The sequence below is a fragment of the Corvus cornix genome, chromosome 2, assembly GCF_000738735.6.
Source record: "Corvus cornix cornix isolate S_Up_H32 chromosome 2, ASM73873v5, whole genome shotgun sequence".
NCBI lineage: Eukaryota > Metazoa > Chordata > Aves > Passeriformes > Corvidae > Corvus > Corvus cornix.
In genome coordinates, this window is record NC_046333.1 from 45048790 (window position 1) to 45068025 (window position 19236).

Below are 19236 nucleotides of genomic sequence, written 5' to 3' on the forward strand. Positions count from 1 at the left end.
ATAGTGCTTTTTAAAAAGGTTTGGCAATGAAATAATAGTTGTGGGTTTGTTTCATTTTTTTTATAAATTAACCTCTGGATTGTTAAGGATCCAGAGTCTTTGCACATCAGAGTGTCTGTAGGGCCTAAAAATATTTGTTATGTCCTCCCACAAAAGATTATACATAGAAGTTGCCTGTTGTGTGCCATTAATAATCAACCATGGGCCATACCCTCATTCCACACAGTTTCAGAGAAGTCAATTAATTTATACCAATTTCAAAAGTAACAGAGCCCACATATGCTGGGCCAAATTAAGAAAATTGGAAGCAAGTAAGTGTACGTGATTAGGGCTGGGCAAAGTGCAGGTTGTACATGGGACAATGTCAATTTATCACTCTTTACAATGTTTTTCCTTATTCAAAATTCCCTGTTGATTGCTGTTTGAAAAATAGAATCAGAGTAGCTCAGGCAGTGATGATATTTTTCCCCCATTTCTCAAAGACTTTGTTCCCACTCTCGGGACAGCTTGGGAGCTGTGCAAGATGCCAGAGTGGCCTGTGTGTTGCTTTCCAGTGCTGCAAACAAATACTGCAATTTATTAAAACTGCCGGGCCACGCTGCCTCCTCACTTCTTTCCCCCTCTATAGCTTTTTTTTTTTTTTTTCAAATACTAATAGAAAACCCAAAACCTCCACATATAAAACATAACTGAAGTCAAAGGTATTACTTCCAAGTCACAACGGCGTTCTTAAGGGTGAGAATGCACATCATATTTAGGGGCAGAATTATATCCTGCCATGTTTAACTGAAAACCTTGGTGGGCTTTTCATCTATGTTGTGCAAGCCTGAGGCCAGAGTGGTGACTGTCACAGGCAAAGAGACACAGACAGATAGATGATGGAGAGTGCAGACTGCGCACCCACACATAAAGCGCATGAGAGGAAGGAGAGTGCACGGAAGGAATATTAATTGAGCAGAAAATAAGTATTCTCTATATCCCCCTGCCCCCTTAAAAAGTAGCCACAAGATGAGGAGAGCTACAAACATGTTCATCTTGGGGAAACAGCCGTCCTTAACGTGACATGTAAGGCTATTGCTTTAATAATGGGATTTGCACAGCGCACAACTGATAGGCTATGTTCAGAATAGACCCCGTGAATCTAATTTTCTTCTCAATGAGTATTATTGCAGTTGGTAACTCTACAGATTTCAATAGAGTTGCTCCAGATTTGTATCAGGGTGAGTGGAGAATTAGGCTCTACTATGATATTTTTTAAATCCACAAGAACGTAATTCTACTTACCCAGGCATAAAACCCATGGCTCTTTTGATCCTTTCCACTTTCATAGCAAATTATTTACAGAAGCTTGTCTTTTAAAGATTCTCATCAAAATAGTTAAATTACTGCTTTCTCTCATTTTTTGTGATAAACCATTAATTACTCAAATTTAACCCATTTTCTTGCTTGCATCCGTGTACTGCTTTATTAGTGTTGAAGAATGAAAGAGCTGTACAGGAATTGTAGAAAGTGGTTTAAGTTTTACATAGCTCATTTTTTTTCCCCCACTGCCTTTTTAAAATACTTTTCTGTCGCACATCCAGTAAAAGAAATATACACTAGCCCTATTTAATAACAGATAGAAAACAACTTTGAAGTGCTACACTTAAGGATATGGAAGTAAGAAAAGAAGGAAAATTCCTTAACTTGTTTTTAACTACAGAATCTCTCATTTTGTGCACTCTAGAAAATTATGGAAGTCTCTACGGATGTTGATCCTGATCTTTTCAACCTTTAAGAAAAATATGCAAATGCCATCCCCCCTGCTCCAATCATCACCAGCAAAAGGAGCTTTTTTATTAAGTCACAGAAAATGAAGTTGATGTGGTGATTGAAATTATCACAAGTCCTTAACCAAAATTTCTTCTTCCTAAAGCATTCATTCAGTAATTAAGTTAAACAATAGGTAGGAAAATATATTCCTGAACAAAGCAAATGATGATCTGTTTCTACTCCATTGCTCCCTTTTTAGTTTTTTCAGGTTGTATTTTACAACCATCCCTAGAAAAGAACTTTCCTATGAGTGAGAAACTGGCAAGCCCAAATTTCTAACACAGACAGTGCTGTTTCTGGACAAGCACAATTCCAGGCTCTTTGCCATCACTCACTCAGGTCACCTTTGGAGTTCCTGCTGCGCACCTAAAAAATATCATGACAAACTCATTCACTGACTTGACCAGAACCAAAAGCAAATTTATCCAAACCAGTTGCCTAAATTTAATTCAGAGTAGTACCTATGGAGGTATGATGTACTATTACAGAATCATGGAGCCATTTAAGTTAGAAAAGTCCCTTAAGATCACCAAGTTGAGCCATTAACCCAACACTGCCAAATCCACTACAAAACCATGTCCCCAGCTGCTACATCTTGTAATTACCTCCAGGGATGGTGACTCAACCATTTCCCTGGGCACCCTGTTCCAATGCTTGACAACCCTTTTGGTGAAGAAATTTTTCCTAATATGCAAGCTAAATCTCTTCTGGTGCAACTTGAGGCCATTCATAATTTAAAGCTCTGCACCTAGTAACAGAGCATTGTTGTTGAATAAAAGTTTTTTGAAAAGTTAAGTGAGAGGTATATTTGGAGTGGGAATGATTGCAAACTAGTTCACCCATGACTGAATTACTGGCATCAGAATTTGCAGCATCAGTGCATGATCAAGTGACCTACTAATATCATCATCCATATCTTGGAGCATTTACTTAGGCAGAAAACTACTCTACAGGTAGTATTTTCAGCACTCCAGAACTGAAAGATTTAAGGGACAGAAAAGGAAAAAAAGAGAGAGGAAGTACAATACAGTAACATCTCAATTTATTGCTTGGTGTTATAGCTGCTCCATACAACGCATCCTAAATCCAGTCTCAGATCCTGTTTATTGTGCTACAGAGCCCCCAGTGTTGAGCATATTAACCAGCATTCCTTACATTAGATTAGGAGAAAAAAAAAAAAAATCAGATGTTAAATCAGGAGCCCCTGGTCCAGGTTCATTTCCCAGAGAAGACAGATTAGTTTCTGGGTAGTTGCAAACAGCTCAGAAAAAGGTGGCAAGGAACAGCACTGCCTTACATGAAATGAGAGAGTAGCTAAAGGCACAAGCCCACAAAGTAAACAGGAGCAGAGGCAGCTTCCTCTAAATGAGAAAAGATTGGCCAAATTAATTTTTATCTATGTATTAACTTGAGGCAGTGTATTTAAGGATGACTAGTTTAAATGCAGTACATCCCTGGACAGAAAACTTTCAAACACACAAATGTACTACTGTGATTGGGACCAGACATTTCAACTGCATTGAAATGTTCACTGAGTGGTGGCACCCAAAGGCCCTTAGGAAGGAAAGAAGTTGAGATGAGAGAAAAGCAAGCTGCTTGAGAAAACACTGGAAAGGTTAAAAAGGCAGTAGAAACTATTTGTAGAGTTTATGTGGGATAGAAGGCGGCAGGTGAGATCAAACCATGCCCAATTCCTGAGCTAGCAGAGGTCTCAGTACCCTAGTAAGAGCAATGAAAACATTCAGAGCTGAAGAAAAGCAGAATCAACTGGCAAAGGTAAGAGAGGATTTGCAGTATTTTTTCCCAGTTAAATTCAAATCTCATTCCTTCTGGCTTCTTCTAAAGATGTTGCTGTTTTTATCACCCACGAAGTGGAGCCTTCTGGCCAAGCAGGGCTGCACCCCACGCCTTCAAATCACCTTACGTGTCAGGGTGGCATGACAGTGACATGAGCTGTCTCAAAGGCAGAGATTATTAAAACCACACACCTACACAAACCCTGCTGGTGACAGTGTTTCAAGGTATTTATTTTGAAGTTGTGTGTGGGACCGACTTCTTGAACAAATTCTCAAAAAAGTGTAAGACGGAAACAAGAACCAAAAGCAAAACATCTTTTAAGCTAAGGAAATTGTTGTAAGCTTTCAATGTTTTACTTTGAAAATCCTACAGCCTTCAGCAAAATCCTTGGAAAATCTCTTTGTGTTTATAAAATAGCATTTGATATCACAACCTAAAAACCTACAAACCAGTGCAACCAACCCTTTCTTAACTCTCTAAGGGCAAATAACACCTGCATTTCCCATGCAATGGCTGCTAAAGAAATGCTGACTCTCGGTAATTTTAATTACAGACTAAAATAACAGCTTAGAGAAAAATAGTAGATCAAGTATTATTTTAGAGTTTCAGGGTTGCCCTATGAACCTGAGCCATAATAGGAGCAAAGCAACCAGTGCACAAACCAACACAAGAGCTCCACGGATGTAAAAAGACACAAGAGCTTATCTGCTTCAACAAGTCCTTTCATCATATCCAAAACAATTCTTTTATGTATGTTATGTTGTGCTTGTTATGTATACCTGAGAGTATTTAAATAATTTATTTGATTGTATGTGTAGCCAAAAGAAAAAAGTATTTCCATACAGGATTTTGTTTTTACATGTCAAGTCTACAAAAGCTAATTCCTGTACTTACTGCTATAACGTGGATAGAGTTAAAATACAGCATGATAACATATTGTCTGAGATGAGTGTTTTGTCTGTGTCAGAGAATACTACACCTTCAGAATTGTAAATTAGCATAGTAATAAGACTTTTGCTAAGAGGAAAAAATATGTTTTCATAGTTTTTATTCCAAACTGTTGCTTTAAATTTGTGATCAACTTTGATCATTTCTCTAGGCAGAGAAATGCAAAACCCCTAAAAGCTTATTTTTTTTTCTTTTAAGGCTAGAGCCCTAAAAGCTCTGGAGCATTATAATTTGCTGAGATAATTTACCGAGAAATGGGGCGGGGGGCGGGGGGGGGTGGGGCAGGGATCAGGGGTTGAATAGCTTGCAGCATGGAGAGAGGGCAAATCAACAGAAATTGTTTTGGGATACTGCAGAGTGACCTACCAAGCTGTCTGATCGGCCCTGGAGTTAGTACTTATAACTGACAGAATCTCAAAGCATTTTAAATATTTCCACTAGGACTCTTATGTATTTGTATCAATGAGAGTTTACACATGAAAGATTAAGCCAAATAGGCTGGCTTAGTTATATATGTCTGCCTATTAATTTGATCAGTATGAGATAACTAAAACAGAATCAAAGCAATAGAATCACCTAGACCTGTGAAGCAGAACTCAAAAGACTTGTTGCTTTATACATCTGTTTTTCCAGCAACTGCATCTACTGAGTAGAGTATTCCTGTAATGAGTTACAAGAAAAATCAGTGTTCATGGGCCTTAAGAAAAAAATCCCATTTGTTCCAATAATAAATCACATGGTTCTTAATAATAATTTTTAAAATGTTTTAAGTAAAAACAGTTTTGCTCTTCTTTTATTGAAAAATCTTGTCCCGAAATAGTTTCCTCGTAATAAAGAGTTTATACGAAAGACGGCCACTGGAATTAAAATTAAGCTTGACAGACAGCTAATAATACATAAACATAGGTATAAACCCTCAAAGCAACAGGTTTTAGGAAATCCAGAAGTTAACTAATGGCAGAAATAGGAGACACGGGATGACAAAGAGTAGAGGAAAAGTCCTTGATTAAAGAAATTGTTTTAAAAGCAACAACAACCTTGCAAGAACTCTTCCAATATTTAAAATCCTCATACCCTGATTAGGGGCACAGAAACAGGTTTTTAGAGAGGGCCACAAGGAGACAAGTTAATAACCCAGTTTCAAATCATCCTGCAAGACTTACTGAGCTCAGAGAGATTCTGCCCACACAGAGTTGAAAGGTTTAGTATGTAAAAGCTGCCTTCTGAAGGCACTAGGAGATTACCTCTCTCTTATCAACTCCAGAGTGAACTCCAGCTCTCACAACAACAATCTTTTACAGAAGATTCCTCAGCAGTGAACAGGATAAATGTGATTGCACCACATTTTAGATTCTCAGCATGAGGAAGTGAATATCAAATTTAAAAAGCACCTATTACTCTTTATCTGTGTAAGTCATTCTGCTAAGTGGTGATATAAATAAAATTACATGTACAATCTCGCTTCTATCTTTTCTTTAAATGTATATACATGGTTTCTTTCCCTTTACCTTCCCTGGGTTAAATTAGCAGAAGTGGAGTGTGATAAACTGAAGCTGAACTATAAATGGGTGTTTTGGAAGGGGGAAAAGGTTTCCGCTTGTTCTAAATGTGTAAACTTTTAAAAATATTGCAATTTTAAATCCTGGAAAAGTGCCATCCAATATTCAAGACTGGCAGACAGCGCTTATTGCCTTTTTTATATGTTATTACAAAACTGTTTGATTTTAAGCATTAGCCTGACTATTCCGAAGAGTCTCCAATTAAAGATGTAACAATAGGAGACTACAGCTATTTCTTTTTCATGCCATAAGTTCATTATTTCTATTTCCTGTTTCACTCAAGCGTTTCTTTTAAAGTTTTGAAACTTTGATGATCTCCACAGTTGAAACCAAACATGAATCCCATGCAAGCTAAGGGAACAAAAGAAACCCCCACGTCCATCAACAGCAGTAGATACCAGTTCTTCCCAATCCATGTATAATAAAGACTAATGAAAAATCCCTGGTTAGTTATCATAAAAACAGGCTCCTTACCATAATCTGTAGAGCACAGTCAGGTCCAAGTTGTTTTGTTCAACCACCACACCAACTGTTCCTTCTTTTTAGTTACTTATAAAAAAAAACCTACTCACTTTGCCAGTGATAGCTGGGGAAAAAACTCCCAAGAGCTTTCAGGCTTCATTAATTAAGGCCATCAGAACTGTACTTCATTTAAGCAGTACAAAAGAGTGCAATCAAGAGTTATGTCCCAGGCTGTAGCTATTTGCCCCTCTCTCATTCTCTTCTTCTTTCTCTCACCATCTCTTTCAGTAAATGAGGCTAATTTTTCCAGTAGCCTTTAACTCCCTAGATTAACTGAAGTGGAAAATGTGACTACAAACTCATAGCACTGTCTAGCCTCCAACCCAGCACAGAATCAACTTTGTTATAAGTGTTGAAGGACACCTAGCAAGCTGCTACTTGCTAAGTTCATAACCCAGGAGTGTGTATTCGCACAGAACAGGACTGCGCCATCTAGTTAGCTGCCAGCAGGCTTTGGGAGCAGATGCCTCGGGATGCAGGGCTTTAGCCCTTGGGAATGTTCAGTTTCTTACAGATTCAATTGTGGTGTGGTTTTTTTTTAATAAAATATCACTACCGAGATAATCCACATCTAGTGGATATGGGAAAATTTAGGCTATAATAGCGCAGCAAACTTCTACATCTATCTTTGATTTACAAGATAAAAGCAACTTTTAAATTAAAGAGCCTTTCTGCTAATAGAGCTTATTATGCCAGAGACAGGAATGATTTTCCTAGAAAGTTGTCCCTGTGTGCATGCCTATTATCTTTGCTTTCCCCCTTCCACTAATGAGCATTTATCTAAAGAGCCTGTTAATCCTCTGATGTGTGCTTCTGGTCAGAGGTAACAGTTTGAATAAAACCACTAATCACTTATCACTAATCACTGATCATTAATCACACTTTTCCCTAGTGCTTTGCGACCTGTACGGCTCCCTTTAGGATTAAGGAGTCACAAATAAGGAGTTTAGCCATTTTATTAAGAATTTCCAGCTTTTGATACCAACAACCTCATTTGCCACATGAAAGTTACAAAACACTGAGCGGGGACTTTCACCACTGTACACTTACATACTGAAAATAAACCGTACCCTTATGGGAGCATACCTCCTTCATCAAAATTCCCACAAATTACCCTAAGTTTTTGCATTTGGCTCTCACTTTCCACCACTCAATTTTCTTTCAGTCCAGTTTCTGGATTATCTCTGCATGAGAGTATCTTACAAGAAAGTTTTCCTAAACCACTGTTCCTTGACGCACTGCTGCTTGTCCAAATGGCCAGACAAGGAAAGTCTGGTGCACACCAGCGGGTGAATCTTTCTCTACAAACTGCAGTCTTAAAAAAAGCCCAAGTAAGATGCTTCACAGCACTTGTTATGCTTCTGTTCAAGCTTCAATTTCATCTAGCTAAGCACTGTTTCTTACTGATAATATATGGAAATCTTCTAATATTGCTGCTTAAGTCACTTCTCATACTGGTCTGGATTTAAAAAAAAAGAAAAAGAAAAACCAAACAACATATGGACATGTCATTTTCCTTTATTCCTATCCCCATCTCTGAAACAACCTCTCTCTTTCCAATTCTGAAGCTTATATTGAGCCCTGGAGATGAAGGATCACTCACCATGCTCGGATATAAATAATAGAGGAGGCAGAGTTTAGCAAGTATTCCCCTTACACTCCTGCAGCTCTTATCGTCCTGAAAACTTCGCTGGGGAGAGAGAGACCCCTGTAAGAGAGGACAGTGGCGGGGGGACACGGAGCTGGGGAGGGAGGTGATGAGAGGAGTAGAGGGGCTGTAAAGGGAAAGGAGGGCTGCAGAGAGGGGACCGTGTCAACACTCGCCCCCCCCGCACCCGAGGGCATCAGAAGCGGAGCATCAGCCCCGCACCGGCCCGCAGCATGACGTAAGGGCCGGCAGCAGCCCGGCACCCGGGTGTCTCACGGGGAACGCGGCCGCGCACCACCCCGCGCACCGCTCCGCGGCCACCGCCGGCTGGTCCCGGCTCGCTGGGAAGCACAGCCGCCGCCGCGAAACTTATCCAGAAGTTTTGGGGGCGACGGGGAGAGGGGACGGCGGGGCAACGCGCCGCCGAGCTGTCACCGCCGGGTGCTCGGGGCACACGGAGGCTGGAGCCGTACAGCCCGCCGTGGGCTCGGGGACGCCGCGGTGCCTCCGCCGGGAGCTGCCCCCACCCGCCCGCTCCGCTCGGGGCAGCACCAGCGGGGTGCTGCCTGCGCTCCGCGGCAGCCGCCCCATCTCATCCCATCCCATCCCGGGAAGCAGCGCGCAGACTTCCAAACTCGCTGAAGTGCGGGCGGGGAACCCGGCTTCCCCGCGTCTCGGCGACCGTGCGCTCCCGCCCCCCGCCGCTCTGCCCTGCCCGACCCTCCGCGGGACGCGGGGTCGCTCACGCCCCCCTTTCCCCGAGCACGGCGGGACGCGGGAGCGGCGGGATCCCCGCGCCCGGCAGCGGCGCGGCGGGGACCGGCGCTGCCGCCTCCGGAGCAGATGCGGTGGCGGAGGGAAGAGCCCCTGCAGCTGCAGGCTGCCCCTTCCCCAGCCGCGCACCCGGCGCTGCTGCCCTGCTGCGCTCGGCTCCGTGCGGGGTGCACTGCGGGGCGCGCCGCGCGCCGCGCCGGGCGCCTTCCCGGGACAGCCCCGTATTTTTAGGAACTTACCGCCCGGCGCGGCGGGGACGGGACCGGCAGCGCGGCCGGAGGAACCACGTTGGACTGAGGGACGGTTACAATACGTTCTATTTAGAGAAGCATTACATCACCCTCCGTGACGTCACGTGGGATTCCTGAACTTCTAAATCATTGCGGTCCGTGCCGGACGGGGGGCCGGGAGCGCGGGGCGGGGGCGCGGCCTCGGGCGGTCCCGCCCCCGTGGGGTGCGGGGCGGAGCGGGCGTGAGTCAGCCTGGAAACGGCGTCCCGCCCCCAGTGCCCGGGCAGTGGTGGCTCTGGGCTCCGGCACCGATGCCCGGGCGCTGGAGAGACGGGGAGAGTCGGGGGAAACCGGTCCCCGGCCGTGCCGAGCTCCGGCAGGCGCGGAGCCTCTGCTGAGCCGTAGCCGCAGGGGAGGCCCGCGCTCAGCTGGGACTCGGGTCCTGCAGCCCCGAACTCTTTCGGCTTTTTTTGTTTGCTTGAGGTTTTTTTTTATCTAGAGAGTGTCTAAGAAGTAACACGGTGTCCGAGAAGGGAGGGAAAGCTCCGTCCCGAGCTGCAGCCTTGGGAGAGTGCGCCGCTGTCCACCTGCCCAGGTGTGCCCGGTCCACGCGTGTCCGCCTGGCAGGGTTTGATGCCGCGGCGGAACCAGTGGCGCTGGAGCTGCGCAGTCACAAAGAATCTTAACTGATATAATCGAGTGTCTCAGTGCTTTTTCAACATTTAAACATTCTGCACCTAGCTGGCAGTGTCTCTGTGTCGTCGTCTGGGACGATTACCGGTGACACAGTTATTGTTCCACACTGTAACTACTTCAATGCCTAACGCTCCTCAACAGTGCCTCTAGCACCTGGGTCCGGAGGTTCCTTTGGCACCTAACTCCACACTGCAGTTATCCAGGAGGTATTCATGTCAAAGATACACATGATTGAACTGGATTTAGCAGCTGATTCATGCCAGGAGGTATGACTTAATTCTGATGCAGTGTTTTAGCACCTAAGCCTGGAATGTCTCATGAGGAAACCTCAGTGTTTTGAGGGTCTCAGAATCTGCAATGGCTTGCTTAGTTTGGTTTTTCTTTGATACTCCATTAACAGAGGAGAGAGTAATATGACATGTACTGCCAAAATCGGGAACTACTTTACAAATGGCAATAATACAGCACTTTACTCCTAATAATACCATTCTTTCACAGGTTTATATTAGGCTGTCTAATTATCATCTTCAGCTTTTAACAATTCATTGGCACTTTACACGGGATTTAAGCAGACAGAAGCGGATCCTATCAGTGACTGATGATAGGTTTTGAACTCATTTAACTCCTTAGGATAAAGCTCAATGACGCTGTCACTGTAAGCCTTCATTTTGTCAGGTATTATCTTTGGAAATTGCGTATCGAGTGCAAAGTGCCTTACCTCTAAACGTCCTGGAATTATGAACTACAGAGATGACTAAATTAATAATTGCAGTTATTTCTGTCCCACAGGAAGGGTTTTAGCATACACAAAGAAGTTTTTAAGGCCATGACAAAAAGATTTAAGTGCAGGAAACAGCTCTGCAACTCTCATTGAGATTTCATCGTACAATTTATGTACTCACACTTCTCACAGACATGTAGCTGAGACCGCGGTTGATCGATGGGTTTTCCTGGGCTTGCAGTGCTGTTTTTCTCCAGTTTTCTCAATGAGACCAAACTGCAAATGGCAATGGAGAATTCAGATGCCAGTCAAGAATAAGAGGGCCCAAAGCTGCCAGCTACATTTGTAGCATACTCAGCTATGGGGAATTTGACATAAATAGAAGGAAACAAAATGCTAGCTGAAGTATTTGCCATACTTTATGAATCTAGAGGTGATCCTTTCTTATGAATGATATTGTAGACCCCATGTGACTTGTACACAGATTATGATGAGGAAAAAAGTTGGCCCACTTTGGGCATTTACTGTACTTTAATTTAATATTTTTTGTTTACAACTCCTGACTTGAACATTCTCCACATCCTTCTGCCTTGCCCAGGGTGTCATGAAAAAAAAAAAGATCCTAAAAGCAAGATGAACAGAACCACCACTTTGGCTCAATAGCTTTACCTGCCACGTACATATTTGGACAGATCTCCACCACTTAAAGAGACAGGCAGCTTGTGGCAGCAGTTTGTGTGTATCTGCCCCTTGGAGGGTGGTGACAAATGCTTTGATAGGTGGTTACCTTGGTTTTCGCTGACAGCGGAGCAGAGAGGGTTTGGGTTCATGATATGAGTCTCAGGGCCCGAGGAAAGACTCTTGAAATGAGCTGTAGTCCTGGGGGGGGAGAATGAGTACAAAATAATGTCAACGGTTCCTCTGAGGTTTAAATCTGCTGCAGTATGTGTCACATATTAGTGCTTTTCCCCATGCCCAACTTCTGCTTCACTTGCCAACCTCAGATTCTGTTGCTCTCCTCCCTCTTCCAGCTCTTTACTTCTCTATTTCCATTTTTCTTTTGCCTGCTACCAACCTTCTCTCTGTCCTAAGGCAACCACTCTGATCTCTCAATGGGGATGTGAAAAGGAGCACTGAGATGCAGCTTTGTTTTGTTCTATGCTCACTTCAGTCACTGGTGGATGAGCAGTTCACAGAGAAGAAAATGTGTCGATGCCTTCAGCCTGGGGACACTGAGCAGAGAAAGGACATTGAGAAAATGTAATTGCCAAGTTCTTTCTTGATTTAAACTGTGGGATGTTGAGAGTACAACAGACGCTCCTCTGCCTGAAAAGTTACTGCTTTCAAGTTGAGCTGATGTCTGCTTGTGTGCTGTCACTGTGAAGAACAACTCTTTAATATGAACTCCTCTAAAGGTGGTTTGAATTAGCATATTCCACTCGGCAAATGAGGAATGTACGCAGAGTCAGTTACCACAGCTCAGCTGACAAGCCGTAACTTGAGAACATGCTCTATACCGGGGACAAATTTGAACAAATCTTAGAGTCTAATCAAAGGCACCTCCTGGAACAGCAAAATGATCATTCTGCAGAACTTCAGGTTCCTGTTCCAAAAGCACTATGTGTTCCAAAAAAAAACCCAAAAAAACCCACAAACGAACAAAAAACACCAACTTGTGAGATACGGGTTAATGTCAGGCAAGGAAACTTCCTTTTTACGGAATATTGCTTCAGGAGTGATTGAATTTTGGAACCAGCTTTCCAAAATATTCCTGCCTAGGGCAGGAAAACTCCGTCCTAAATGGTTCAAAACTTGGCAATGATTTTAAGAGATTGAAGAAACTTGTAATGAAAAGTACTGAGCAATCAACTCCATGAGGCACTACCTGTTTTTTCATGAACTAATTTAAAGGTACAAAGTCATATGCTGCTTTTCTATTTTTATACATAGGCTTTTATAAAGCTGCTTTCTTCTGATGGCAAAATCCCTACTTACATACTTTTCTGTATTATGTATTCTAAACAAATGTTTACCATATAGGTCTTTGTCAGTTTTAGTCTGTAAGTATAAAACCTCAAAAGAACACACTCTTTACAACAGTAGCGTAATTGGTATGAAAACTACTCAGACATTTGAAGTGATAGGAGTTAGAATGACATTTTGTTTGACTGAGAGTAAATGACAGTAGTGCTGCTTCAGCAAACACCTAAAATCTTTGTCATATCATTAAAATCATTGGGAAGTAAAGATATTAAAATAATTATAGGAATTTTGTATGTCAAATATCAGTCTCAGCAAGTCACTATTGCTGTTGCATAAAATGAATATTTACTGCTGGTACAGCTGAGTATTTTACATACCCATTCTTCCTATAACATCATTAACCACATGTTTAACTACGCTGCTGCCAGTGTTGAGTGTTACTCTCAGCTCTGGCACTTGCAATTATCTTGTTACAAGTACTTTTCAGCAATATCTTTTAGTCTAATCAAACAGTAATTTATTCATATCCTTACGTGCTACTAAAACTTCACATCTCCGCATTTATCATGTGAAACTATCCACAAAAAAAAGTAATTCAGCACTAGTCACACAGAAGTGAAGCCTAAGAAATAAAATGGTAAGTGGAAAAATTGATTTCTAGATCTTAACATATGCTTTAATCCATGGTGATAGTAAAATGCATTTTAAAGGGGGGGACAAATTATGCTATTTAATGTATAATAATCCTAGTGATATCCTGAACAAATGTAATTCTGCTGTTTTTATGAAATGCTCGATTTCTTAATTGCTACATCTCTGTTCAGACCTCACCTCTCCTTATTTTAGTAACAGACTGAATGGGATATCAGCAAAGGGAACCAAGTATTCTCTATGGTTTCATGAGCTCACTAGGAAATACCAGGTTAGTCTTAAAGCTGAGACAGAAACTGGTGAATAAGTAGAGTTAACCAGAAGTAGTATCAAATATTTTTTTAAAAGTTCTATGAGCTGAAATGTAAATGGTAAGCAGTGTTCCTATTCAACTGTATCATTTCTTGAGTGGACTGGAGAGGAAAGGAAGTGTGATACATTGCAGGGATGTGAAACAGTCCTGTGGGATGCCAAGCAAGTCACATCTGCATTTCTGTGCTCTGCGTACATCTCCTCACCCGTTCATCTGATGGTCTCACTTTTTCTTAATGACATTCGTGTCTTAAGCAGGTGACATAAAATAGAGAGCCAGGTCTCAGCAGGAGTACAGGCAAAGCAAGCAAATGTTTTGGAAGGGAAGGTTTCTACATACATCTGTAATATGGATTTACATGGGAGCACATTTAGTCCCATAAGAGTACTAATTGCCACAGTTCTATGCCTTCTGGAAATAAAGATGCCTAGCAGTACCTCCTGGTTTTTACAAGATTATGTGAGCACTGAAAATGGATCTAATAGGGGATTCATCTTCTCTTTGATAGAGTTTATCTGCAAAGGCAAAGTGACTTGAAGTTGGATGAGCCAAGCAGGAGCTGCCCATATTTCACCTCATCTGTGCTGCAGAAGCCACAGCCCAGAAAATTGCCATTTCTTTTCCACTTCCTGGAAGGCTGCTTGTGAAGTATCAAATCACATGACACCAAACTCCCCTGTCTGAACTAAACTGCTGAGTGTCTGTAGGACAAAATCAATGTGTGTTACTACTGAGAGGCCACAGAGCTAGCTGGTGGAAGGAGGCTTGCTCTAGACCCACAGGCTTTTATCCATTGTTTAAGATGTGTTGATTGGGTGCATCTAACTGAGCTTTAAGCAACACTTAAAATGATGGCTTTTCACTCTTCTTAAGTTACCCAAAATCAGTCTTATTCCATGTTTCTCCTTTCTTTTGGTAAACTTAAGGGTACCCGTAGGTCGTGCTTGTGCCACATAAAAAGAGTGAGCATAATAATGGAGAAGCACAGCCCTTCTCACAGAAAAGCCCGAGATGGAAGCTAATCCATGCAGAAAGGTGTGTGCTGGCCTCCTCAACCTGGTGACAACAGTGAGGAAGCACACGAGGCCCAGGACTGCAAGAAAGAGGATTGTCTCCTCTTTTTTTCATCATTTCTCTTGCTCCATTCATGAGTGATGCCAGCATGTTAGGAAGCGCAGTTTGACCAAACTCCTCTCCTTCAGATCCCAATGTACATGTGTTCTTGATACCTGTGCAAGGCATATGTATTCTCTCAGCTCTGATACACAATGCCATTTAACTCCTCACCTCTTGTGGGCAAGCAGGTACACAGTGGTTCTCCAAGCAGGTCAGATCCTAGATACCTGAATGATCTCTTCATTGTAGCTGTGTGCCATGTGTTCTGTTCCAGAAGACCAAAGAGACTTTATATTTCCTTCTACATTCTCAACAATTCAAAGAACACTTTGTTTCCTCCATACTCAGACACCATTATTTCATGGCTCTTTGGCATGAGGTAACAAAATTATTCACATTATTTTTCTTCCACAGAGATCCTGTGTGACTTCTTTTGTATTTATCATTTCTAATGCTGTGCTTGTTGGAATACTTTTCCTAATAATTTAATTGTTTCAATGTGCATGATATAGAAGACTGATTTGATAAACAGTTTTTAGGTGCTGTAGCTCCAGTTAGACACATACAGAGGTTTAGATAGACTTTTGACCTCTGACTGGATTTTAGTTGGTTTTAGTTTATTGAGTTGTTGTTTTTGAAGTTGGTGGGTTGTTGTATTTTTAGTCTTAGAACAGAATGAGGTAAAAAAAAAAAGGGTTGAAAGGTATGACATCTTTGTTTCTGAGAGCCTAATTTAGAAACCGTATTTAAACAAGAAGGAAAAAAATACTAATTCTAATCTGTCTCATTTTGTCACATCTCTGATTATTAGTGGACTCAAATAACATTACAGCTGTATTTACAGATAAAAATCAAGGAGTCATGTGGCAAAAAGATCTTACAGACATTTTATGTGTAATTTTTTTTTAACAGACTGTCTTCTACTGGTTCTCTTCTTGGGGATGTCATGAATGTCAGAGACACAAAGGTGTTCCTCCTCCTTTAAATGTGCTATAAAGATGTCTCATTCACACCTTCACATTACTCACTTCATGGGTTTTGCTGCTTGAAACAGAATAAGAGAAAATATTTTGTGTGAGAATGTGCAGGTACGCTATGAAAGCAGTGTGTACTGCCAGGGGCTCATTTTCTGGCACACAAGTGAGGGCTGAAGAGTGGTTGTAATGGAGATCTGCACAGTTTGTGGATTCACAACCCCTCTTTCAGTTCTCTGCATAGTCTGCTTAGATAGCCTTTGTGCAGGGAGGGTCAAACTTCTGCCTTATCTTCTAGCTGAAAAGCTGAGAAGGAGATGATGAGGGATAATCCCAGCAGCTCCCATGTAATTGCAGAATTTGTAATTGTGGTATTGCAGCAAGAGAAGTAAAGTGTTTGCTGCCATGCAGCACTGCCAGCACTTCACACAAGCATCAGTCAGGAAAGTCAGTAATGTTTTTTTAGAATGATTTGGTTTAGACACTTCTAAATAACAGCCCTATCAGGAAGAAATAAAAAGCCATGGTGATCCAAGGGCTAAAAAACCTTTTTTTCAAGAGGAAAACTGCTAAAAGTCACATTAAGTAAAACAAAAATCAGTCTGCACTACTAAACCTCATCTGCCACTAAGAAGTTACATAATATACTGCTGACATCATGACTATATAAATTACATGGTACTTTCACATGTGACTTAGAGATTATATTACTAGTGTATGAAAAAAGAATAAACTTGCAATTTTTAAATTTAGGATGCACTACTCTGGTATTACAAAATTAGCTACACATTCCAAAACAACAACAGCAGGTTTACTTTTTATTGCCTTTACTCCAACAGGTGCAAAAACTTTCATTTAGTCAAAATCATATAGATGCACAAAACCTTTTTTAGAAAGGGTACGGCTTTGCTTTCATTCTTGTTACACAGAATATGTCCTGAAGCTGAAGTACAGAATCAGGCTTGTTGTGTTTTGCTGATGAAACTCCATGGGTAAAATCCTGGCTTCACTGAAGTTAAGAGGAAAACTCCCATGGATTCAGTGGGGCCAACATTTCATCCCGTGTCTGTAATTAATTATTAAAATGTAACAGGGTCCAATGTATGACTACATTGGAAAAAAACTAGAGCAAAATACTTGGAGTAGTTTGCAAATATTTTGGAGACTTGAGACTCAGGCAGCAATGCCTCTCCTAGTTACTCCTAGAGAAAACATTTATATAACTTTTATTTGTATGTAGGTGAGTTCCAGATTGGATTTTTGAAGCATGTTCGATACTTGGTATTAAAAAATACATCGATTTAAACTTAATCTCTTTCTGAATTATTCACTTTTTAATTATGCAAGTTTCTTTTGCATGTTTTCTTCTTTGGTTAAAAGAGAGAAGCATTCAAGTATCTTCACTTTTGAAATTGAAACAGTCATTAATCTTAGATGACAATGCAAGAAAATAAGACAGATAAATATTTGAAGGTCATTTATTTTATTTTAAAATGCATTAAGTTTGTCTCCATCTTCAGCATAGTGGTGTGAAAAAGAAGAAATGACATATGAAAGCAACAGAAATTTGAGAAGTAGGACAAAAGACACAGTACACATTTTGAACCTGATTTCCCCTTCTCCTTTCCCTCCCCTCAGAGACCAAACAACACACTGTATGTGACAGTTACATTTGCAATGCAATAGTCAAGACAAACAAATTTTAAAAGGCTTCTAAAATACAAGGTACATGAAATGCACTGGAATTTTCATGGAGGGATTTTTCTTACATATTACACAAAGGAATAAATAAGACATTTATTCAGACATAGCTGAACTTTAGCTAATAGCAGCCCTAGCCACCAAATTAGCATGTTATGTAAATAAACAAGAAATTGAAATTCAGACTTACCTGATGCCGAATGAGACAATAAATTAACTCTTTCTGTTGAAAGTTATATATTTCATTTGTAAGAATAAGAATAAAAGTAAATCCATGGAATATTTGTCAGCATAAAAGTATCTCAAGGCCCTGTCAATAAATTACTAGGAAGCATGGATAGGTGGGGGGGTCTATATGAGCAAATAATAGAGAAGCATAGAAATCAAATATCATCCCTCTAGCTCAAAAAAATCCCACTTAACTTCAATTCTACCTTAATAACCACCATACAAACTAGGCAGAGAGTACCCATTGTCACCATTTGTATAGCTGGAGTGGACACATCCGAGCTTGAAAGAAATCAGAATGGGAAATAAAACAACTTTTCATAGTCTCTGCTGCTAGAAAAGATGAATGCACTTATATATCCAGGATGGATTACCTAGCTCCTTTAAGCAAACAGCACCACTAAAAATCATTCAGCTAAAGCAAGGTTTACTAGAAATGCCTTTAGGGAATAACCATGCATCGTGGAAGAAGGGAGAACTTGTTTTTCTGAAGCTGTGCTCCTAAAGGGTCTCAAGTATTGTTTCAGTAGCAAAGATAAATAGCTAATGTCAGGAAAGAAAAACAACACAACCCTTGCCAGGAGATCCGATGACGCTCCGCACAAGGTAGCATGGAATAAACAGGGCTGTAAAGATCACAGGGCTAGAATGAAAATCAAATGGCCAGAGAGTGATAGAGCTGGTTCTCTTTACCAAAAATACCTAGGAAAGAAATGAAATGTAACAACTTATTTGTGTGCAGGACAGTAGAATAAAAGAATGCAATTACAACTGATGGGGACATCAATTTGTTTGTGGAAAGCCCTAAGAAATGGAAAAAAGCCTGCTGGAAGTGCAAGGGAAAAAGAAAACTTTTGCTGAAATCCTAGACGTGGTGATTCTCATACAAGTTTTACTATGAATTGCTGACTTGGTGTTTGCGTCCCAGTTTTTCCCCACAGAGGAGGACATATAGGGAACAGCAGGTACGACAATCAGAGACGGTGAAGAAATGTTGTGAGTTACTAAAATACATGCACAGAAAAATGCCGAGGCTGTCCATGCCTCAGGAATGAAACAACAGAGAGAAAGTTTGTCTAGAACTCTGGTGGTGCTAAGTGTTTCTAGAAAAGAATGAGTAACTTTGAAACAGGGACCTAAGCACTTCCTAAAGAGTTTAATTTCTTTTGGAAGCATTGGTCTTGCAAGTGGAGCAGAAAATAGCCAGGCAAAGTATGAGGTGTAGTATGTGGGGAGGTCTTCAGGGAATCAGAGAAGAAATAAACTGATCAGAGCTAACAGGGATATTATTAGATACTTGGCCATACCAAAGTCAACCTTCTTTAAAGGCAGCAAATTCTAGCATCTAATTATATTCTTGTTTACCATATAGAGAAACACAGGATGATTTTCACTCTGTAACTGGGAACTTCTTTCACTATATATAAGCACTGGCTTATACTCTGTCTGAGCGTGTTTAGAAAGTTATACAGAAAGGAGACAAAATACACTAAGTTGTTCAATTTCAAGTGATAAGTTTTAAAGACTTGTAATACGAAGGAAAACATAATGAATATTTTAATT

At 41.1% G+C, this 19236-nt stretch overlaps 1 protein-coding gene across 4 annotated transcripts in view; it reads right to left on the reverse strand.

Moving 5' to 3' along the window:
• Positions 1-9396, reverse strand: part of CREB5 (cAMP responsive element binding protein 5) — a 258114-nt gene extending 248718 nt beyond the window's left edge. Inside the window, exons 1-2 of one of the 4 annotated variants that reach the window (XM_039549389.1) lie at positions 9300-9365; positions 8242-8328 (exon numbers count right to left, since the gene is read on the reverse strand). In XM_039549389.1, coding sequence (XP_039405323.1) covers positions 8242-8244 — 3 coding nt within the window. In that variant the 5' untranslated portion in view covers positions 8245-8328; positions 9300-9365. Of the gene's footprint in view, positions 1-8241; positions 8335-9299 lie in introns of those variants that run through there. The other 3 variants (XR_002045390.3, XM_039549391.1, XM_039549390.1) reach the window with 3 other exon arrangements.
• Positions 9397-19236: the final 9840 nt, after the last annotated feature.